The sequence below is a fragment of the Gymnodraco acuticeps genome, unplaced genomic scaffold (assembly GCF_902827175.1).
Source record: "Gymnodraco acuticeps unplaced genomic scaffold, fGymAcu1.1, whole genome shotgun sequence".
Lineage (NCBI taxonomy): Eukaryota > Metazoa > Chordata > Actinopteri > Perciformes > Bathydraconidae > Gymnodraco > Gymnodraco acuticeps.
The window spans coordinates 234,673-259,341 of record NW_022991680.1 but is presented as its reverse complement, the minus strand read 5'-3'; the positions used below and the strand labels follow the sequence as shown (position 1 = coordinate 259,341).

Below are 24,669 nucleotides of genomic sequence, written 5' to 3'. Positions count from 1 at the left end.
ACCTACCTACCTACCTACCTACCTACCTAACCTACCTACCTACCTACCTACCTACCTACCTACCTACCTACCTCCTACCTACCTACCTACCTACCTACCTATTAGGCCTCAGCTGTACATAAGTTAAATGCTAATAAACTATGAAATGTCAAAATCAACATGCTAACAATCTTAAAGGCTAATGTTGGTGCATATTTATTTATTTTTTGTCAAGAATACATGAAAATCATTTTTATTTTCATGCGGAAATGTCATACCTATCTCCCCTACCTTCCTTCCTTCCTTCCTTCCTACCTACCTACCTACCTACCTACCTACCTACCTACCTACCTACCTACCTACCTACCTACCTACCTACCTACCTACCTACCTACCTACCTACCTACCTACCTACCTACTACCTACCTACCTACCTACCTACCTACCTACCTACCTACCTACCTATAGGCCTCAGCTGTACATAAGTTAAATGCTAATAAACTATGAAATGTCAAAATCAACATGCTAACAATCTTAAAGGCTAATGTTGGTGCATATTTATTTATTTTTTGTCAAGAATACATGAAAATCATTTTTATTTTCATGCGGAAATGTCATAAAAAGCAGTTTTTTTTTACTCTCAAATAAGGAAATGTCCTGCTTTCCTGTGTTTTACATCATATCAAAGTACATATTTTTAACAATAGTTGTAATTTTGTCTAAAAATGTTCCAGTCTTTGTAGAGTTACATGGTGGCAGCAAACAGGGAGGAGAGATAGCATTTTTTTAAACTTAATTTGAATGGGATTTCTATGCCTTCACCTGCTAAATTCATCACATTAGCAGCATACAAGTGTGTCTTCATTGCACTTAATATCCCTCCCTTTCATTATGTGCACCTACCTGGAAGTACTGCAGTCTAATTAGACAAAACCCCAGCTCACTTGGATCAGTGCCTGCATTTCCTTCAGATAACAAATGATCTTTTGAAAAATGTTATTATTTAGTTAGGATTTGACGTGTGCTTTGTGTGGAACCTGAGCCAGACATTAAGCCGCATAATATTTGTCAAAATACTTCCAATTAATTACAGTTACCGACTAACATAAAGTATTTATTTATATATTTACACAGCCCACAGATGTTCTCCGCTAATGTGATTCTCTGTTTGTTTATTCTCCGCGTCTTCTTGTTTGTCGAAGCTGCTGGCAAGATAGCGAGAGAGGAGGGGAAGCTCGACCCTGGATCGCTGCCAGAAGACGGTTTCCTGGACAACACAGAGGGAGGGGGGCGAGACCCTCACTGCAGCAGGTCAGACACACACACACACACACACACACACACACACACACACACACACACACACACACACACACACACACACACACACACACTGAGCATCACCCTGCAGACTTGGCTCATAATGTGGAAATATGAGATAGTGGCCCGCTCAGAGTGTGGACTGAATCAAACATTACTGTCGTGAGTGACACTACCTGTTGTAGGAATATGGAGAAACTTAATTATCATAATATTTCTGATCAACTATCCCGACGATGTTGTAGCATTCACTATTGGTGCTTTTATTACATATTTACACAATGAGATTTTTGATAAATATTCATCATCAGTAAGGTGGATGTAATGATTGATTGGGTAAAGGAAATGAGTCATATCATTTCTATATATTGCCCAGCCCTAGCTGTGACATTTAAGCAGTAGCCCTGCATGCATATTTTGATATAAATACATGTTCACATCGACTGACAGTATGCAATTACATTTAAAAAAATCAGAGTAAGTTAAACCAAATCTTAGAATAACAGTTGTTTTTTGTTTTTTTACAAATGTTAAGGCTTATTTGTACAATTTAACACATTTCTATTCATTTTAAGTGTCATTATTATTAGTAGTAGTATTGAGCCCATGAGTATTTATTTTGCCCCAACACAAAAATTGGTTTTGGAAGTCACCTGAGTGTGTTTTCATTTAATCTCACAGATCAGCGAGTGCATGCGTGAGTCCCCTGGCTGACTGTGAAGCAGGTACGTGCCAATAAATAAAAGCATTTCTGCATTATTAAAAAATATATGTTAGCTTTTTGTTTCAAGCCTCGAGAATCAAATGAAGTCTTAAAAATCCACTTCTTCATGTCTCTTCTACATCAACATGTGTCCCCTCTTCTTCATGTCTCTTCTACATCAACATGTGTCCCCTCTTCTTCATGTCTCTTCTACATCAACATGTGTCCCCTCTTCTTCATGTCTCTTCTACATCAACACGTGTCCCCTCTTCTTCATGTCTCTTCTACATCGACATGTGTCCCCTCTTCTTCATGTCTCTTCTACATCAACATGTGTCCCCTCTTCTTCATGTCTCTTCTACATCAACATGTGTCCCCTCTTCTTCATGTCTCTTCTAAATCAACATGTGTCCCCTCTTCTTCATGTCTCTTCTACATCAACATGTGTCCTCTCTTCTTCATGTCTCTTCTACATCAACATGTGTCCCCTCTTCCTCATGTCTCTTCTACATCAAAATGTGTCCCCTCTTCTTCATGTCTCTTCTACATCAACATGTGTCCCCTCTTCTTCATGTGTCTTCTACATCAACATGTGTCCCCTCTTCTTCATGTCTCTTCTACATCAACATGTGTCCCCTCTTCTTCATGTCTCTTCTACATCAACTTGTGTCCCCTCTTCTTCATGTCTCTTCTACATCAACCTGTGTCCCCTCTTCTTCATGTCTCTTCTACATCAACATGTGTCCCCTCTTCTTCATGTCTCTTCTACATCAACATGTGTCCCCTCTTCTTCATGTCTCTTCTACATCAGCATGTGTCCCCTCTTCTTCATGTCTCTTCTACATCAACATGTGTCCCCTCTTCTTCATGTCTCTTCTACATCAACCTGTGTCCCCTCTTCTTCATGTCTCTTCTACATCAACATGTGTCCCCTCTTCTTCATGTCTCTTCTACATCAACATGTGTCCCCTCTTCTTGATGTCTCTTCTACATCAGCATGTGTCCCCTCTTCTTCATGTCTCTTCTACATCAACTTGTGTCCCCTCTTCTTCATGTCTCTTCTACATCAGCATGTGTCCCCTCTTCTTCATGTCTCTTCTACATCAACATGTGTCCCCTCTTCTTCATGTCTCTTCTACATCAACATGTGTCCCCTCTGTGGAAAGAGACTCTGAAAGTTTCAGGAAGAAAGATTCTCTCTCTTTTTGTCCTGATCAATTTCTATAAAAACCTGTCTGAAAATGAGCTGATCAGATTTTGGCCACTTGATGATGTCATAAAAAATTGTTTTGGCTTGTGTACCCATTAGCCAATCACCAACCAAGGTAACCCCCCCCCCCCCCCCCCCCCCTATCACCTGAATCTCCTCCTAGAGCACCAATAGCCGCGTTCACACCGGAGTACTTTTCCCCAGTTAGTTCCGTTAGTACCCCTTATGTTGCGTTCACACAAAAAAGAGTACTTAGTGCCGGGAACTTTTACCCCCATTTTTAGTGCCTGCTAGAGATGTGGTACTATCCTGGGGGGGGGAAAAGTGCCCCAGTTCTGATTGGCTGGGTGAATTGCAAACCACGCCCCGTAAAACTCTGAAACCTATGTCTGAAACGTTTTATGAAGCCGCCATTGTATTTGTGGCATTAGCATTATTAGCATTAGCCCCGCGCACCAACGGAGAGAGACTAACTTATGGCAACACAAAATAAAACATGGGAGCGGTGGAGATGAGGAGGTGTCGGCGTTCTGGCGATTTACTCGGAAGGCTTCAGTAGAAGCTGCTGGGAGTCCCAGCAGCTTCTACTGAAGCCAGTCCCCAACTCCGGGGACTTCCGGCCGGGGACTCCGGGTGGCAGTATACGCCGTGAAGTTGTTTGTGGCCTGCCAGTAAACCCAAAGCAGAAGAAAATGAAGTGACGTCAGCGGCTCATTTGCGTAATCTTCCCTCAGGGAAAAGTACTCCGGTGTGAACGCGATTGGTACTTAGTGCCCTGGGGTAATAAGTGCCGGCACTAAGTACTGCAAAGTACGCGGTGTGAACGCGGCTATTGTGTTCTTTTTAACCAAATGTCTCTCAGAGGGGCGTGGGGAGTGGCTCCTTATTTTCATCTAAAGTAACAGACAGAGAATCAGCACTTTGGAAACAGGGCTGAAACAGAGGGGATTATGGGATGCTGCAATGATCTGTTTGGTGTTTCAGCCAATCAGAGACAGGCTCTGGATATATCTGAGACATGGAATATATTGATGAAAAACAGTCAATGTGAACAGTGTCTCCAGAAATGTGCCCTGTATTTTTTATCAGTTCAGTCAGTTCACACACATTAGATGTGTTTAACAGCAACACAGAGCCACACACTGATATCAGACATAATGTAGTATTAAATCCCTGCAGGTCCTTCAGCAGATTGCATTCCTCTGAAAAGGATTAAAACAGAGCCTCCAGACGGGGACATCATTCAGATCACAGTGCCAGGTGAGTGTGAGCGCTGATGGTGAATTTAGTCCATTGTCAGTCTATTTAGTGTCTGACTTTATTCACTTACAGTTAAAAATACAAGTACAGAATTGAGAACACCATTAATCAGCAAATACTGCAAAATCATTGCAAGAAACATCATCAGCCTCAGCTTTCCTGTTGCCCTTTTGTGTCTCGAATCCAAATCGGGGCGACTTCTAAACATTGTTTCTCCTCCAGATGCTGTTCCAGGTGTGGAGGAGGCCGCTGACTCTGTGTCTGAGCCGGTGGCAGCAGCTGCAGCGTGCCCCCCCACAGCCCCCCCCCTCTGCCCCCCCTGCTCCCCCCACTCCCTCGGCCCCCCATCAGCAAATGGAAAACCATGCAGGTAACCAGTCACCCTTCCTCCATTTCATCCTCCTCTTCCTCCTCTTTCTCACTGCAGCCACTGGAAACGCCTCCTCCAAGCAGCCACACTGTTAGGGAGCTAAATAACGCTGCCACACGTATGAAAAAAAACACTTTTCTCACAAGCCTTTTCCTCCCACTTCCCCACAACCAAACCTCCAAGTAGCTACAAACCCCACCTTTTAAACCCCCCCACTCCCAAACTCTGTAGCTCCCCCTCTCTCACAAACACCTCCTCTGGGTAACGCTCCATGCATCAGACTGACTTTTGAGTCATTTCAAACACTGATGCATTGTGCTTATTTCCAGATGTTGAGTTGTCCTGTAGTCCTGCTGCCCACAATGGTTGGTAGATAATGTGTTAGAGACCAAACTGCTCCTCAAAGACCCCAAACTCCTCCTCTATCTAACTTGGACCTGCACCTTTAGACTACGGCCCCATTTACACGGAGACGGAAACGAAAATGAACCGAATTCGATATAAAAAAAGTCTTCCGTTCACACGAGACCGCGCGCCCCGCTGGAGACGCTGTAGTACATATGCCGGGCCTGTAAGTGGCGCTGTACTTCGGCCACAAAATACACCAAAAGCAGCGAAGAAGACCTCCCAAGCATGGTTGCCTGGTTGCCCTTCTGTTTTTTTCACCAGTCAACATGTCCGTTAAAGTTTAAATCTTCCGGACAAAATTAGAAAAGTGCCGTTCAAAGGTCTTCTTTGTTATTTATTGAGCTTTAAAACAAATGAATAACGACTCTATATAATAATATAAGAATAATACACAGAGTCTCTCTTTTCCTCCCCCTCTCCTGACAGCCCGTCAGTATCCGTCTCATGCAGCTGGCTGATCCAGTAAAAATAAACATATTTATAACTAGTTTAGGTAGTTTGAGAGGTAATTAAAATAGCTAAGGGGGATGATCTAACTTGAAGTGTGTGTTTTGCTCCGCTCATCGCTCCATCACAGCGGGCGGAGCTGCAGGTGATCATGCAGAGCTGCGTGTCTCCGTCAGCAGCATCTGTTCTCTGATCTCTCTCTCCTGTCCGATTAGACTTCACTCGCGTTTATGTCCACATCGATCAAATCTAGCTGGAGGCTCCTGCTGGGTGCACTGTCCTGCGAGATACCGGGACCTGGCTCGAAACACTCGGTTGTTGTCGTTGGCAAAACACATCAGCAATGACGCGGGTGAGCAGGAGAGGCGGGGCTATGGCGTATCGGGCGTACACACGGAGCCGTTTGACTCCCCAGAGCGTTCCGTCCGCAGATCTACCCACCTTGGGACCCGTTATCGTTGGAGGGGTCCGTTTCCGCGGTTCCGTTACGGCCTCGTGTGAACGAACCGTACTCTATACGATAGAAAAAAGTAGCAGATACAACCCGAACCGTCTCCATGTAAACGGGGCCTAAAGTGACTAGAGTGAGACCACCAAGACATTTGAGTAGACTGCTCTCATTTTTACCTTAAAGGGCCAGTTCAAATGACAAACACATATATTTATTTATCTCTGGTGGGATAAATACTTTTGCTTTTAATAGTCCAACATTTAAGATACAGCATCTCAGATTCCTGTACATTTTGTAAAAGCCAAAAACTAAATTCAATCACCTCCATTATATTTGGGGATGAAGCAGAAATCTTTGCTCTGATTTTGGTCAAATTACCCTTTAAACCTCATGCAAAAATATGTATTTACTACAAGTTAAACCATAGGAGTAAATAATTGGATATTAGGAGATATTTTCGTTTTTTCCTTAATGAAATGAACCTAAATGAGGATTTATTTTTTTAAATATCCGATGTAGCGTTGGAGAGAATGAAGAGTCTACTCAGTGGTCTTGGGTTTAGCTTTTGTTTTATTTTGTTGTTTTGATTGTGCTTTGTTTAAGTTTTCTTTTCTTTCACAAATGACCTCTAAAGGAAAGAACATGAAGGTAAGTGCAGCAAATGTCATATTTAGAATTATTTGCTGTTTCACTCTCTTAATTTCAGTATTCAGCTGCATTATATATAGTGATTTTAAAGAAATGTGGGTTTCACTTTGACCTAGAAAACTAAAATAAAAACCTTTTTTGTAACCATTTAACAAAAGACGAATCAGAATACCTTTATTAGTCCCACGGAGGGGAAATGTGCGTAGTTACAGCAGGAAAAAGAGCCACAGACAGCTTAATGTTACATATGTTAAATATGTGACATGCATTAAAAAAAAGTACTAAGTTATGATATAATAAAAACATATAATAAAAAGTTACATAATTCAAAAAATACACATCCTGTAACAGTTCTTAGGATTTAGTAGCCAGGTATATATTACACAGTTATTAACGGCATCTATATATATTGCACATCTAGCACATAGGTGGTTGGTATTTCGCAGCAAGGGGTGATATAGTCTGTGTGGGGGGGGGTCACAGATACAGACAGGGGTATTACAGATATTATCCGTGTTTTTTTCACAGTTCTGTTTCCTTTGCTGTACACGCCATTTTGTGTCAGTCAGACCTACTTTGCATAATTAGGCACCAACGTGAGGACACACAATAAAACTAAAACATCATAATTAAATAAAATGTGTCTTTCTGTGAGCTCAGTTAACAGAAAACACCTGTGGTTCACCTTTGGACCTGGATAATATTTCACATATCTGGATTCTCTTTTCTGTAACTGTGTGACAGCTTCTGTGTTTGCTCATGTTTCTCTTTCCTGTTTCAGCTGAAGCTCTGTCACCAAGTGCGACCTCGCAGAGCATCCCAAGATCCTCTGAAGGTGACGACTCACTCACATTTCTGTTCATTAATTCAGTGCATTTGACCTCTTTATGACTGCGGGAACATATTATACTGTTGGACAGACCGACTGAACTACAATAAAACTACTTCTGAGCTTTTTAAATGAGACACGCCCCTGCACAACCTACGCACCGATATGAGAATAGTTTTTATATATATTCATAATCTTTTACAGGTCTTCAATCTCACTTATGGCGCTTTTCCACTGCAGGGCCTCGCTCGGCTTAGTACGGTATGGCCAGGCCTTGTGAGGCTCACTTTATGCTGCGTTTCCATTACAGTTTAGTAGCTGGGGCAGTAACTATAGTAACGCAGTGTAGGCGGAGCCGTGACGTCATCTTCAATGAGAACCACAGAAAAACAACACAGCCGTTAGCTCTTAGCACTCAGAGCTCACAGCTCCTCATATCTGTTCAGAAACTAGACAAAAGTTAAACAAGTACAAACCACAGACTGCCTGTGTCATGGCGAATACAGTCGCTGCTTTATTTATGTCTGTATAGGCCGTTGTTGTGAGTGTGGACGGTCGGAGCATATACAACGTTAGCTTAGCCAATCTCCATTCAGAAAACACGCATTTTAAAAGGTTCTTCGCCTGCCGTCTGTCTGCAGACTTGTCAAAGCATTAATTCATCGTTTTTACTAACCGGTATCAGCATGTTGTTACTTCGGCATCATTTTGAAACGTGTATTACAATTAAATCACGGTCAAACATGTTCATTTTGTTGTAGTTGTAGCCCCCTTGCCAGCGATTCTCTCTCGTTTAGCATACTCAGCCCGACTCAGCCTGGTTGTTGGCCTGCAAAGAACCTCGATTTTATGGAGCCAGAAAACTGAAATAGCACCCGCTAGCCAGTACTACGCCAAGTGGAAACGCAACCAAAAACGGGCCGGGCACGGCACCGCACGCTTAAACCGTGCTGTAGTGGAAATGCGCCATTAGACTGCAATCTTGAACCCATAGATATGACAAAACCTGGTATTCGTTTCTACAGCAGTACAGAATAGTTTGAAGCTTCATTCATAACGTTGACTTTTTACTTCTTAATCAACATTTAAATGTTGCGCTTTCCAAATTCACTAAGTTTACCAAACCATATATTCTGCCTTAATCAATAAAAGTTGGTTCTCAGCCTTTTCAAAGAACGTTTGCACCGCTCTCAGAAAAAGTTTGCTTTCCCATTTTCTGCAAATAAAGGATGCACACCTATATTGCCAAAAGTATCATAACTTACATCTAAATATGACCACAAAAACAATAAAAAACAATTGTATTTTTCAACATCTTTCGGCCGTCGACGTCATAAAAAAATCACAATCAAATATTTGTTCAAAAGATTCATAGAAGCTTTCAAAATAAAATGTGTTACAGACCCAATTCTTTGAACTTACTTCAGGTGTAGCACATTTATTTTGATTTACGTCACATTCACCTCAAAAAAATATGTTCCCCCCCCCTCTCACAAACACCTCCTCTGGGAAGCGCACTTTTGAGTCATTTCAAACACTGATGCATTGTGCTTATTTCCAGATGTTGAGTTGTCCTGTAGTCCTGCTGCCAAAAATGATTGGTAGATAATGTGTTAGAGACCAAACTGCTCCTCAAAGACCCCAAACCCCTCCTCTCTTACCTCATTCACACCAACGCAACTCCGGTTCAAGCTCTGTGCTAGAGCTTTTCAGGTTCAGAACCGGTTCTTCGGTTAGCTCCGGCTCTTTTCACACTGCCCAGAGTCCGACTGGTGCTGCGTCATTGCGTCATCGTTTGCGCCATGACGTAACCGTTTGCGTGCCTGCTTCATAAAGCCAAACCGGAAACCCCTCACAGCTGACACCGACAACAACAACAATGGCCGATTGTGCTCCAGCTTCCTCTGTACCTCTTCGGAAGACCAGATTCCCAGTAGGTAGCTGGTCTCTTCAGTGGACCACTGCTGCTTGTTAAGTTTCTCCATCGTTGTGTACAAACTGGATAAAACGCCGGCTTTTTGTTGTTGTTCAGGAGTTGATCCCGCCCCTGCCCCCGCCTCGACGTAAGCGTGACGTATGCGGTGCTTTTGCTCTGGCCGGACAATTTTTTGGTGCTCGAAATGAACCGGATTCCGGAGCTAAGAGGCTGCTCCGCTGCGGTGTGAACAGGAAAACCCGGTGCTTTTCAAGCTCCAGCTCCGAACCGGCCCTGAAACACTGTTGGTGTGAATGAGGTATCTCTAACATGGACCTGCACCTTTAGACTAAGGCCCCATTTACACGGAGACGGAAACGAATGAACCGAATTCGATATCAAAAAAGTCTTCCGTTCACACACAATCGGCTCAATAAACGTGTCCGTCCACACGAGACCGCTGGAGACGCTGTAGTACATATGCCGGGCCTGTAATTCTATGAACTTACTTCAGGTGCAGCACATTTCTTTTGATTTAAGTTACATCCACCTCAAAAAAATATGTTCCACTTAATTTTTTAGCCCCATTTCCACCTTTTACCATCTGTCTTTGCTATGTCCATTTGTTATGGTCTGCAGTGATTAATACAGCACACAGTGAGTTTGTCATTACCAGGTCAAATAGGGCAGGGGGAATTCATCAAAACAAAGCTGCTGAGGGGGGGAGAGAAGTAATGTTCACAGGTGGGAAGACTCCCGCAGCTGCTCTGCTGTAATAACTCTCTTTAATGCTCTCTCTGTGAATACTTTGCATCTGTTTGACTCGTTCAGCTGGCAGCCTGGTGGAGGACATTGGTGAAATGATCCTGCAGCTCCGGAGACAAGTGGAGAGTCTGTTCAGCATGAAGTATGGTGAGTTTCTGTGGGAGAGGCAGAGGTGGGAAGTAGTGGAGTACAAATACTTCGTTACTGTACTTAAGTACATTTTTCTGGTATCAGTACTTTTATTTTTCTGACGACTTTTGACTTTGAACCCAAATACCTGTACTTTCTACTTCTTACATGTTGAACACAAATACCTGTACTTTCTACTTCTTACATGTTGAACTCAAATACCTGTACTTTCTACTTCTTACATGTTGAACCCAAATACCTGTACTTTCTACTTCTCACATGTTGAACTCAAATACCTGTACTTTCTACTTCTTACATGTTGAACACAAATACCTGTACTTTCTACTTCTTACATGTTGAACACAAATACCTGTACTTTCTACTTCTTACACTTTGAACCCAAATACCTGTACTTTCTACTTCTTACATGTTGAACACAAATACCTGTACTTTCTACTTCTTACATGATGAACCCAAATACCTGTACTTTCTACTTCTCACATGTTGAACACAAATACCTGTACTTTCTACTTCTTACATGTTGAACCCAAATACCTGAACTTTCTACTTCTCACATGTTGAACACAAATACCTGTACTTTCTACTTCTTACATGTTGAACCCAAATACCTGTACTTTCTACTTCTTACATGATGAACACAAATACCTGTACTTTCTACTTCTTACATGTTGAACACAAATACTTGTACTTTCTACTTCTTACATGTTGAACACAAATACTTGTACTTTCTACTTCTCTGATTTTCCAAACAGCTGGTTCCTTTAGTCTGAATGTGTGTTTGATGCGTGATCATTATTCTTTAGAGTCATTGCGTGCCTATTGATTTGAACACAATCCGTGTATCCATCATTTCCTGGTCTTCTCTAAAGAAGAGGGACCAATGGAAACGTTCTCATGTTGCCGTTGTTCAGCATGGAAACATTCATTAGCTAACAATTACATTATTGTTCTATTAATATAAAGGGAGGTCAGGTACTCTTTAAAACAGCTGCTAGTTATGGGTACTTTTTACTGAAGTACATTTCAAAGCCCTCTTTACTTTTACTTGAGTAAAGAAGTTTAGTCAGTACTTTTTTTTACCAGAGTATTTTTAAACACGAGTATCTGTACTTCTATTTGAGTAAAGGATGTGTGTACTTTTGCCATCTCTGGGAGAGGGTCAAATCAGGCGCATTAATACTGCAGCAAGACACCATTTCCCAGTGTAAGGCAAGCTTTTATAGTCCCTTCAAATATTAATATTGTCACGTTTAAGTCGTTTAAATGATTTAACACTTCAGAATTAGTCTTCTAAATGTGCGGCAAATTAAAGGATTTAAAGAGATCAAACGTAATTACGTGTCAGAGGAGTTTAATCAGAGGGAAGCTCCCCGCACAACAGGAGGTCTGATCGTAAATATTGAACATGTGTTATTCTATTAAAAATGTGTGCAGCCACGATGGATTTCTGAGCCCGTTGAGGTATTCCACAGACCTTATTTTAGGCGTCTAACCAAAAACACATTCAAAACCTAATTGACTTTGAGAGAATCTGAAGGAATAACATGCTGACTCATTTCCAGGTTTTCGGACTCATTCCTGCACCACTCTATTCACAAACTAACCTCTCCTGCCCCCCCCCCCCCCCCCCCCCCCCCCCCCCCCCCCCCCCTCAGCTGATGCTCTGGGCCTGCCTGAACCCGCCAAGGTTCCCTACTCCAAGTTCCAGATGTACCCGGAGGATCTGTACATCACCGGGATGCCCGAGGGGATCGCCCTCCGGAGGCCCAGCTGCTTCGGAGCGAACAAACTGAGGAAGATCCTAGCCGTCGGCAGCCAAATCCAGTTTGTGATCAACAGGTGAGAGCCAGAGAAGAGGTGTGAGAAAATCACATCCTGTACCTTAATTTACCACCTTTGTATTAACAGTTAAACAAGGCTGTGTTTAGACAAGATGCTTTAAAGGTCCCCTATTATACTGTTTTTCATCAATATATCACAGGTCTCAGATATATACAGAGCCTGTCTCTGATTGGCTGAAACACCAAACATAAGCCGCTCTGTTTCAGCCCTGTTTCAAAAGTGCTGATTCTCTGTCTGTTACTTTAGTCAGTGCTTCTCAAAGTGTGGTCCGCGGACCACTGGTGGTCCGTGAGCGCCCCCTAGTGGTCCGTGAGTATATTGGTAAAATTTCACATTTGAAATAAATAAATAAATTTAAGTTTTCCGCACTCTCGCGGGAATATCTCCGCAATGGAGCGAGCTTAAGTTTAATTTTCTATTGCATGATATAGCCCAGGGCAACACCTTCGTCACACATGTTGCCACCTGTTTGTACCATTTTCAGGCGATTTGTAATCTGTTCTAGAAAAACGATGTGTTTTGGGTTATTTGTGGAGTTAGGTGGTTTGAGAGTTTGAGAAACACTGCTTTAGATGAAAATAAGGAGCTGCTTCCCACGCCCCTCTGAGAGATATTTGGTTGAAAAGAACACATTAGGCGCTTTCACACCCAGAGGCGCGGGAAGGTATTTTGAGTGGGGGTGCTGAGGTGCTGGACTCCAGTGAACACTATTCCGGGCACTATAGAGCACGCACAAAAGCGCGAGCACCAGGGGCGCTACAGTGGAATGTTCTACTGCAACACTCCCCACAGGCACACACACACACAGTACACCCGCGACTGTTACAATGAAGGCTCGATAATCAGCTCACGGCATATAGGCAGGGGTAAAGTGCTATTTTTTACGAGTGGGGAGTGGACCTCACCTACTCTATGGGGTCCGGGGGGATGCTCCTCTTTATGGATATTTTACAAATCACTCCCCTTTCAAACTGTATTCTTGTTTTCCTGCCATATAGTATTTCATACCTGTTTTTCCTTTATTCTCTTGTTTTTTTATAACTATAATGATCATATGAAGGTGTGCCGCGGAAATAATCTTTTAAATAATTTGTGACCAAACCGTTTGAGACCCACTGAGATAACTTAGACTAAAGTTAACTATCTAAACCCTCAGAGAGTCCTTTAGCTCACCTGAGTCTCTCAGTCTGACAGGAGAGCTCTCCTCCAGCTTGTTGTGGAACCAACAGCTCCTTATGTCCGTTAATGCAGCTAGCTAACCAGATGCTAACAACACGGTCCCTGCTGCTGGCACCGGTCTCTCTCTCTCTCTCTCTCTCTCTCTCTCTCTCTCTCTCTCACACACACACACTAAATGCGCTATTTCCACACACACACACAGAGCCGAGCTTGAATGACACAAGCACACTTTTATTTCCATGCAATCTCTGATTGGTCTGGTGTCTTGCCTCTGTTGCATTCACTGAACACGGGAAATTACAGCCCTGCCGTCCTCTCTAGTGTCTTGATAAGGTTCACGTAAAGCACGGTTAATGTATGTATAATGTATTATATTATTGAGGTAGAATTGTCCGGGGCTACAGAATTGTAGCCAACAATGTGGAATTTATTGGCTACATATTACACAGATTATGCACAGCGGGAGCAGCAATAACCGTCAAATAATAATTCAGACAGGGGAGCTCCGCACCCCCTGCCTGCCGCTAGGGGGTGCTGCAGCGCCCTCAGCACCCCCCTTCCCGCGCCCATGTTCACACCGCAGTACTTTTCCCACAAAGGTTAATCAGAACTTAGTTCATGAGAACTCTTTAGTTCTCATGAACTAAGTACAGATCGCGTTCACACTGGGGAAGGATTAGGCAAATGAAGCCGCTGACGTCACTTCTTCTTCTGCTTTGGGAAGAAGCAGAAGAAGAAGAAGTGACGTCACTAGGGGGCGTTCACAGACCACACTTTGAGAAGCACTGCTCTAGGAGGAGGTTCAGGTGATAAGGTGGGGGGGGGGGGGTTACCTTGATTGCTGATTGGCTAATGGTTACTCAAACATCGTTATGACATCACAAAGTGTCCAAAATCAGGTTTTTATAGAAATGGATCAGGACAAAAAGAGAGAGAATCTCTTTACACAGAGGGGACACATGTTGATGTAGAAAAGACATGAAGAAGTGGATTTTGCATAATGGTGTCCTTTAACAGTTAAACAAGGCTGTGTTTAGACGAGATGCTTTAATGTAGAGATTCATTCACTGTTTCTAATGTTGTCTTGTTGTCTGTCTGCAGGCCGGAGCTGCTAACTGAGCAAGTCAAACAAGAGATGCCTTCAATGCCCATCTGTGATCCAGGTGTGTTTTGTTTGGCTTTTATCCATAATGCATTTTAACTGAACAATAACTGAAAACAAGCCTTTTCCCTTTTCAGTGAGATAGGAAGACTTTGTTGAGTCAATTTGCTGAAATTCACGCCTCAATAAGGTTTATTTTTGTTGATGAGAATGTCTTAAAATATGACAACTAAACCAGGAAGGGGTTCACTAACTAACTGCACCAAAAAGAGAAGTTTACCTAAAAGCCATGATTAAAGAATAAAGCCACTTAGCGCATGAATTTGTAATTGTTTGTTTATTGTTCCTACATTAGTCATTTGTCATTTAGATCATGCAATTCGTTGCAGGAGCAGAAAGTGTTTCTCTGCATGCAAGATTACGCAATGTGTGGTTCCAGATCACTACATATACCATGAGGCTTTGGGGTTCAGAGGTGTGTGATTCTCATTTATACATTTTTTCAGTTGCTTGATCAATTTGGGGGTTTCTTTGCACCATATTTTTGAACAAGAAAAACTCTCCTTAAAGGTAGGGTAGGTAAGAATGGAGAAACCAGCTCGAGTGCGTTAGAATTTGAAAATACACAACCGAAAAAAATCTGCCCCTTCCTTCAGACTTCCTCACAGAGCCCCTCCTCCAACACACACGAACGCGCACATGACCAATGAGGGCACGAGATAAGTTTGTGCCCAGATGGAAGGCTGACAGGCAGGTAGGCCATCCAGTTACTTTAGCCGGACCAGATGATTGGTCGAGCTTTTTACAGCGCCACGGCTTCCATTGTCAAAGCATTTAATATATTCATTGCTATCGGGATGTTAAGAGCATTCCATGGAATAACAAGAAGTGTTTCTGAAGTGAATTACCTAACCCATCTTCTTGATGACAAATATTGAACCTTGAAGTCATTTGTCCTACATTTCAAAAGGATGTTGTCGTGCCACAAATTTTAAAATTGAAAGCTCTGAAGAAAAAGTCTCATCTGAGCAGAATATTGCTCCATCTGCTTGAAGATGCTGTTTGCTCTGTCCTCTGCGTGGAATGATGAGGTTAAATCCAGTTCACGTGCTATTTTTAAAACCTCTTTCTGAGGGGGGGGGAGAGAAAGTCCTTGCAGCTATCTCTACCTTTCTTTGTGCCAGAGCTAAGCTGCTGGAACAGAAGAGGCTCTTAACGTTTGTTGTCCTCAGTAAATCTTAAAGCAACCACAACAAAAGTTGAACCTTTCAAATGTTCTTCCCAAAGAGCTGGACGCCAAGGATGATTCTCCAGAGGACGATGCAGCGCTGAGGCCGGGCTTCCCAGGTACACACACTTTAGATATATATATATATGTTAGACATGAATGAGCTCTGTGTAGTGGTGTTTACCAGTTCTCTGTCTTTTATGACTATCTCTATCATCTTTTAGTACATTCTTTACTTTCAAGTCTATTTACTGTTCAAACTCCACATTCTTCATATGTTTTAGTGCAAAATAAATAACAGCAAATACTTAAAAGACACACAAAACACAAACACCATGGAGAGAATAACCGAGGGCCGGATTGCATTTTGTTGAGTCTGTCTTAAAGAAGTTTCAATTGTTCAAGTATTTGCTAATGTATGGGATCGTGTCTAAAATGTGTCAGAAAGGTCACTTATTATGCAAAATCCACTTCTTCATGTCTCTTCTACATCAACATGTGTTCCCTCTTCTTCATGTCTCTTCTACATCAACATGTGTCCCCTCTTCTTCATGTCTCTTCTACATCAACATGTGTCCCCTCTTCTTCATGTCTCTTCTACATCAACATGTGTCCCCTCTTCTTCATGTCTCTTCTACATCAACATGTGTCCCCACTTCTTCATGTCTCTTCTACATCAACATGTGTCCCCTCTTCTTCATGTCTCTTCTACATCAACACGTGTCCCCTCTTCTTCATGTCTCTTCTACATCAACATGTGTCCCCTCTTCTTCATGTCTCTCTACATCAACATGTGTCCCCTCTTCTTCATGTCTCTTCTACATCAACATGTGTTCCCTCTTCTTCATGTCTCTTCTACATCAACATGTGTCCCCTCTTCTTCATGTCTCTTCTACATCAACATGTGTCCCCTCTTCTTCATGTCTCTTCTACATCAACATGTGTCCCCACTTCTTCATGTCTCTTCTACATCAACATGTGTCCCCTCTTCTTCATGTCTCTTCTACATCAACATGTGTCCCCTCTTCTTCATGTCTCTTCTACATCAACATGTGTCCCCTCTTCTTCATGTCTCTTCTACATCAACATGTGTTCCCTCTTCTCCATGTCTCTTCTACATCAACATGTGTCCCCTCTTCTTCATGTCTCTTCTACATCAACATGTGTTCCCTCTTCTTCATGTCTCTTCTACATCAACATGTGTCCCCTCTTCTTCATGTCTCTTCTACATCAACATGTGTCCCCTCTTCTTCATGTCTCTTCTACATCAACATGTGTCCCCTCTTCTTCATGTCTCTTCTACATCAACATGTGTCCCCACTTCTTCATGTCTCTTCTACATCAACATGTGTCCCCTCTTCTTCATGTCTCTTCTACATCAACACGTGTCCCCTCTTCTTCATGTCTCTTCTACATCAACATGTGTCCCCTCTTCTTCATGTCTCTTCTACATCAACATGTGTCCCCTCTTCTCCATGTCTCTTCTACATCAACATGTGTCCCCTCTTCTTCATGTCTCTTCTACATCAACATGTGTCCCCTCTTCTTCATGTCTCTTCTACATCAACATGTGTCCCCTCTGTGGAAAGAGACTCTGAAAGTTTCAGGAACAAAGATTCTCTCTCTTTTTGATCCATTTCTATAAAAACCTGTCTGAAAATGAGCTGATCAGATTTTGGCCACTTTATGATGTCATAACGATGTGTTGTCTTGTGTAACCATTAGCCAATCAGCAACCAAGGTAACCCCCCCCCCCCCTTATCACCTGAATCTCCTCCTAGAGCACCATTGAGTTCTTTGTAACCAAATCTCTCTCAGAGGGGCGTGGGGAGGGGCTCCTTATTTTCATCTAAAGTAACAGACAGAGAATCAGCACTTTGGAAACAGGGCTGAAACAGAGGGGATTATGGGTAATGCTGCAATGATCCGTTTGGTGTTTCAGCCAATCAGAGACAGGCTCTGGATATATCTGAGACCTATAATATATTGATGAAGAACAGTATAATAGGGGGGTCCTTTAAATATGTTGTAATGTAAATGTCTCGGCCCTCAGAGTGCCTGGAGTCCAAGCTGTCCCGGATCGACCTGGCCAACACGCTGCGGGAACAGGTCCAGGATATGTTCAACAGGAAGTACGGGGAGGCGTTGGGCATCAAGTACCCGGTCCAAGTGCCTTACAAGAGGATCAAGAACAACCCGGACTCGGTGATCATCGAGGGCCTCCCCCCCGGCATCCCCTTCAGGAAGCCCTGTACCTTCGGGTCCCAGAACCTGGAGCGCATCCTGGCCGTGGCCGACAAGATCAACTTCACCATCACCAGGTGGGACTTCCTGTCACATGACCACTGTAACACCAATCAGAATACCTTTATTAGTCCCACAGAGGGGAAATGTACATTGTTACAGAAGAAAGAGCCAAAGACAGCGTAATGTTACGTAGAAGCATGCGTAAAAAAGTATTAAAGTAAAAAAAAAGTTATAATATAATAGAAAATTGAATAAAATAAAAAGTTACAACATTTAAAAAATACATATCCTGTAACAGTTCTGAGGATTTAGCAGCCAGGTATATATTGCACAGTTATTAACGGCATATATATATTGCAAATATTGCACATATTGCACCAGTTACTTATTCGAGTGTTTACAGAACAAAATGTTAGTTACAACAGACCTAAGTAAGCTTTCATATTTTGGCCTGTCATGATATGTTTGCTTTACTAACGCATAATTAAAGAACTTATTATTGCTTTCAAGTTTAATCCCTGTACTTCTCATTTCACATTTAAAAATAACCGTGGAATTCAAAGGTTTAAATCTATATATTATTATTGGGCGGTGAGAATCAGGACTGACGTAACATGATGTAACATATCATTTGATGGCATTTTCCTTCAGAGTATGTATCAGAGTAACTTGTATAGGGGCACCAGAGTTTGAATATGTCTGCTTCATTATATTTAAAAGTGAAATCTATGACTGTAGATGACCTGTTATCTCTTTTCTTCCTTGCAGACCTTTTCAAGGACTCATTCCAAAGCCAGGTAGGAACGTAAAGTTGATTAGATAACCCTCATTGAGCACAGACACTAACATGAATGAGTGTAATATTGAATAACAATGTCTTATTTATCCTTTTACCAGCACCTCGACGTGTCACTTTACTAAAGAAGGCGTACGCTTCAATAAGTGGTGAGTAGAAAATGTTTTTACATCAGTTATTCTCCTGTTGTTGCTTCAGCAGGAACTTTATTTAACTCAAACTCTCCTCCTCACAGACGATGATGATATAAACCGCATGGGAGAGAAAGTAGTTCTTCGAGAGCAAGTCAAGGAACTGTTTAACAAGAAATACGGTAAATACACTTCCTGTTTGAGACATCAACGTTAATTATGTTGTTTATTTTAGCTGCTTTTATTGTAAATGTAAGGTATTCTAGACCAGTGGTTCTCAACTGGTGGGTCGCGACCCACGGACCTGTTTCAAGTGGGTCGCAGATGTGAGTGAAAACAAATTCCTTTTTTTTTTTTGGGGGAAAAAAAGTCAAACTTTTATTTTGAAGGCCCGATTTTCTAACGCATGCAGTCGGCGTTGGACTGAAAGTACCGGAGACCATAAACGGTTTTGAAAACTTCTGTCACGTAGTGATCATCTTCTCAATAAAACATCTTTACTGATGTTTTTTCGAGTCTTCTGGCCAATCAGAATCAAGATTGTTGCCGGAAGTCCCCACGGAGAATAACTCTGCGGTAGAACTCTTCTTTATACATCCATGGGTACAACTTCAGATAGAAATGAACACATAATGAAATATGACCCCCGGTTTGATGATTGACAGGTCACAGAACAATGGGGGCTATCTACCCTTACCCACAATTTAAAGTATTTCACACAGAGCCTCTCCTCTTTGCTCTTCTCTGTGAGGAGCAGCAAGCTGTCAGAACTAAGTGAAAAACAAACAATGGCATAACATATTATTAATATGTCGTAATACATCTATTTATGTTCTTCTCATACAAATAAATACAAATAGCAAAGGACAAAATTGAAGGTAGATAAAGGAGTAAATGCTGAAGGCACAGCCTCTTGTAGCATAACACATGTTTGAAGGTCAGAAGATGCAGAAGATATCTAATTATAGATACAGAAAATAGAAGAAGTTAGTCTCTCCATTAAAGAGAGTCTTTAGCCAGGAGCAAAGCGAAGGACATGGTGTTCTTGCTGTTTTGGTTTATTTGTGGAGCTTTGAGAAAAACAAGCAGCCCTTTTGTCCTCTGGAGCTGATTTACAAAACCAAATGTGTTTTTGATCATGTTGTGGTGCTGTGCTCAGGCGAGGCTCTGGGATTGGACCGCTCCGTGGTGGTCCCGTACAAACTGATCCGCGGCAGTCCGGAGTCGGTAGAAATCAGTGGCCTTCCAGACGATATCCCCTTCAGGAACCCCAACACCTACGACATCGTGTGCCTGGAGAAAGTGCTTCAAGCTGCAGATAAAATAACGTTCAACATCGTGAGCCAGCTCCAGTGAGTTCTGCACATTCAGTCTGCTGTCACGCCTCACCGAGGGTTTCTGTGCCGCCTGCTAGTTAAGCTCATTATGGTTTATTTATGCTTTGCATTTCAATCCAGCCTGAGATGTCACAGAGTAAATCCACCTCAGCAGCAGATGTAAATAAAAGGAAAAAGTGAACAATATTGTGACGTTAAAGCAGTGAAGCTGTGATGACAGAATGGACGAGAGACTTAAAGCATGCATCATTTAAGGTCTGAGCTATAGTGAACATGATCCAATTGTTTTTCATTGTAAAAAAAGAAGCTGTTTCTCTTTCCTCTCACGCAGACCTTTTGCAGAAATCTGCAGCCAACCTTGTAACACAGGTAGGTGTCGTTTCTTTTGTTAGTAAAAGCAGAACTCTTTAAAGGCATGGGAAAGTCAAAGTGTTTGTGTCTTTAGCAGGAACAGAAGCCTCGACTAATCGACGAAAGCGTAAGAGAGTCCAGGAGAGCAGCCGAGGCCCCGCCTCCTCTGAACACGGGATCTCAACCAATCAGATTCCAGTAATGGTACGTTCATTCAATAAAACAGGAAAGCATCTGTTTCCTACGACGGAGTATTTGGGCCATTGATGGTGAAATGAATAAATACGTTGCAGAGCCAGGGGAAGAGGCCGATATTCTGACAACATCTTAACACCCAAAACCTAATGTTAATAAAATGTACAAAAAAAAGATCCTTCACATGAAATTATTTACTATTTTTGTCCTTTTTTTACATGTTATTTAAATATCAGAATAGACACTGAACATGTATTGCGTGTGCCAGGTGTGATCCATGTGGGGGGATGGGCACATAAGAGCGGGAAATGTGTCAAATATTGTTCTGTGTGTTTGTGTGTGCCACGTGTGATTCACATGGGGGGATGGGCACATAAGGGGACACACACAGACACATTCTAGATGTGTGTGTGTGTGTGTGTGTGTGTGTGTGTGTGTGTGTGTGTGTGTGTGTGTGTGTGTGTGTGTGTGTGTGTGTGTGTGTGTGTGTGTGTGTGTGTGTGTGTGTGTGTGTGTGTGTGTTATCTGATCTGGATGGTTACTAATTCCTTTTCTTTATGGCGGTCATGTTTGAGCGGGAACACCATGGTGTTACAAAGTTGACTAAATCATCCAAAATTCAATGAAAGTGGTGATCAGGAATGTTTATGTTCAAATGTCTCCTGTGAAGGATACCATGAAGCCTAAATGCAATCGAATGTAAAACAAAAAAGTTCTGATTGATGAAAGTAGTAAATCGGTCAGATTTGACCCGAAGACAACAGGAGGGTCTCAGAGAAGTTTTTTTCTTGGTAAATTGGATCTTGGACATTTGGACTTCCCTTCTCAGACATTTTTTTCTTCTCTTTTAACCAAAGGCCCAGAATATGATCTGAGTAAAAGAAACATTGAACTCATTATTTATAAAGATAATGTAATATGATACTTGATACATATTTTGTCCAACAATCCATTTTGCAGGAGCCTTTTTCAAATCTTACCTTAGGGTCTTGGTTCATTAAGTTCTGTGATATTCTATATTCTTGTTATTGTCAAACACCATAGTGCATTTATTGTACAAACTATTAGTACCATTAGACATGTGCCTTTCAGTAAGAACCAATGGGCTTATAGCCGAGTGCTACAGGAGTCGTGAAAGTCATTGTCAAGTGTAATCATACCTAAACTGTCTTATTCCACTTCTAGAAGCAAAATCTACTCAAACTGAATATCATACTGCCATACTTGAGGCAAGGTCAAAACCCCTATTTGTACTAATGAGAGATTTTCTCCACCATCACGACTGACTTTGCTCTTTTATTGTCTCTCTCTGCAGCAGTGGCCCATGTACATGGTGGACTACAGCGGCGTGAATGTGCAGGTTCCTGGGAAAGTGAATTACTGAAGGACACAGCTGGACTGCAGCACAGTGAAGAGAGGAGGAGGAGTGTGTCAAAGTGAAACTCTTCCACATGCCACGCTATCACTTTGTCGGAGCGCTAAGACTTAAAGTCTGCAGACCGAATAATGACTCTGTGAACGAGGAGCAGCAGAATGTACGGACAGGACAGCAGTCACTTTTTGTTTCCTCTCCACAGCTCATCATGACAGTAATATTGTTTTTTTACGAGACAAAGTTATGTCATTTGCTCTTGCTTTTACCAAGTGTCCATCCACTGTTGGGTTGTATTACTGACGGAAAACATGTCTTTGATAACGATCTGGTTCCATAATATTCAGATATTTGTACTTTTTATTTATTATATTTATTGAAATATACCATTATGTGCAGGGATGTAAAATACATTATTCAGCTCCTTGAGGAACTGTCACAACACTAACACAGAAGCTACTCACTCAGTAACCACAGGAAATCAAATGAACAGCGACGAAGTGTCTTAATTGGAGAAAATGAGGGAGATGAAAGGACTCTCAGTTTGTCTGACAGGTAGAACCTCAGCTGTTCAGCGGCAGGAAGTACCTGCAGGAAACACCAGACCTTCAGTTAGACTGAGCCTTCTTATGTTAGCGCCACATTAACAATATGTAAAATATAAAGTCAGCCTGAATGTATCATGTAAAGGAAGGAATGGTATGTTATTCTGCGATGACCGTCTCTGGACTAACAATATTTAATATGCTGTACCTTAACGCCAATTAGGCCTTTGAAATAAAATGTGTTGCCTTGCACTTTCATTTGGTTCGACTTTATTTCTTCACGTAGGCCTACTGTAGGGTTTATGATCCCCATTAACAAGTCTATATCTGTTTTATTTGAGTCAAGTTAAAAATAAAGCTATGGAATAGTGACAGCTCCACATACCAGCACATTTCTTAGAGATTATTTAAGGATAAATATGAAAAATAAGCTTTTTAAGAACGAGCAATTAATCTATTATTATCAATAATGATGTCACATTTCCTTAAAGGGGACCTATCAAGCAAAAGACACTTGTTGATGTCTTTAATACATAAATATGTCCCCGGTGTGTCGGGGAACGCAGCGTCAAAACATAAAACCCTCTCTTTTCCTCCGTACCCAAATCTCTAAAAACAGAGCTGATCCAGATTTGCGTCCAATATGACGTAATATCTGAAATGTGGACCCACGGCCCAATCAGAAACGTTGCTATCAGAAACAATGCCCGACTGTTTTGGACGTAATATGGTCGGTGTTTACATTAGCATCGCTAACACTCAGAGCTAACCTGTACTGGAGAGCATGTGTGTGAAGAAGCAGGAAGTAAAAAGGAACTCACGTTGTGGTATAACCGGCAAGAGAGAAAGCCTTTGAGCTCCAGACTGTTTCAGAGAGAATCCTTGATAATCCATGATATGGCGTTTCATCACAGCAGCATTTAGTTTAGACAGTAGCTGCCGGGTCCCGCATGAACTCAGACCCCTCCTTTTTTTTGTTTTTAAAGCTTTATACCCCAAATCAGCACTTTTGAAACAGGAAGTGAAATCGAGGGATATGAGGCATGGCTAGAATGGGTGATCTGTTTGGTATTTTGAGCATAACACTTCATAGACATGTTTTTTATATATCTGAGACCTATATGCTATTGCCTAAAAATAGCATGATAGGTGACCTTTAAATTCAGATGTAGCCTTTGAGTGAAAAAGCTCTATTTTGGTATGGTAAGTTAATTTAAAAAGCCCATTTCAGACAGAAATGCAGAGCTACGCATTAACACACGAAACAAATGAATCATAGAATGCAATTCATGAGAGAGAAGATAGTTAAAATCTAAATTTGAAATACAGAACTCTTCAAGAAATGCAGTTTTAATAATTTGTAAATAACCTTGGAAAAAGGAGTTGCAAACAGAAAAGACTCCCAATGTTATTGAAATGTTTTTATAGATTTAAAAATGACACATCCAATAAGAAAAATAGACCGTTTTAACCGTTGGAACTGCGTAGCAACGGCAGGAATTGCTTCCATAGCAACAACAAACTACGTAGCCTGTGAGGTTAACCTTTTAGCATTAGCTGTAATTAACATTAAACACGTTTCCATGTAGAGTACAATGATGGTGAACAGGACATCTATTGGAATATTCAGATTGTCTTTTCTGTCCTCATTCCTCTCTCAAACGCACCCCTGATGAACAAGTGCATGCTGGGAGTGGCTAACATGCTAATTGCTCATGACATTGTTGACCTGCAGTGAGTTGTGTGAGAACTTTCTTCTTGTGTTGGAGAACTTTGAGGAGAAAAGCTGGTTTTATATTTGTTTTGTGAATAAAATGGGTTTAAACTGGAGCAGCCTGCAGGACTTCATGGTGCTCAAGACTCACACAAATCCATGCAGACAGGTGGAA

General features: G+C 41.8%; 1 protein-coding gene across 1 annotated transcript in view; it reads left to right on the top strand.

Moving 5' to 3' along the window:
- The window catches only part of gtf2ird1 (GTF2I repeat domain containing 1), a 56,279-nt gene extending 33,241 nt beyond the window's left edge, over positions 1–23,038 (top strand). The window contains 18 exon segments of the mRNA XM_034198736.1: positions 1,182–1,290; positions 1,981–2,024; positions 4,392–4,472; positions 4,695–4,773; positions 4,775–4,842; positions 7,578–7,631; positions 10,372–10,452; positions 12,111–12,294; positions 14,578–14,639; positions 15,866–15,925; positions 17,860–18,127; positions 18,822–18,850; positions 18,951–18,998; positions 19,085–19,162; positions 20,140–20,332; positions 20,649–20,686; positions 20,763–20,872; positions 22,179–23,038. Coding sequence (XP_034054627.1) covers positions 1,182–1,290; positions 1,981–2,024; positions 4,392–4,472; positions 4,695–4,773; positions 4,775–4,842; positions 7,578–7,631; positions 10,372–10,452; positions 12,111–12,294; positions 14,578–14,639; positions 15,866–15,925; positions 17,860–18,127; positions 18,822–18,850; positions 18,951–18,998; positions 19,085–19,162; positions 20,140–20,332; positions 20,649–20,686; positions 20,763–20,872; positions 22,179–22,247 — 1,655 coding nt within the window. The 3' untranslated portion in view covers positions 22,248–23,038.
- Positions 23,039–24,669: the final 1,631 nt, after the last annotated feature.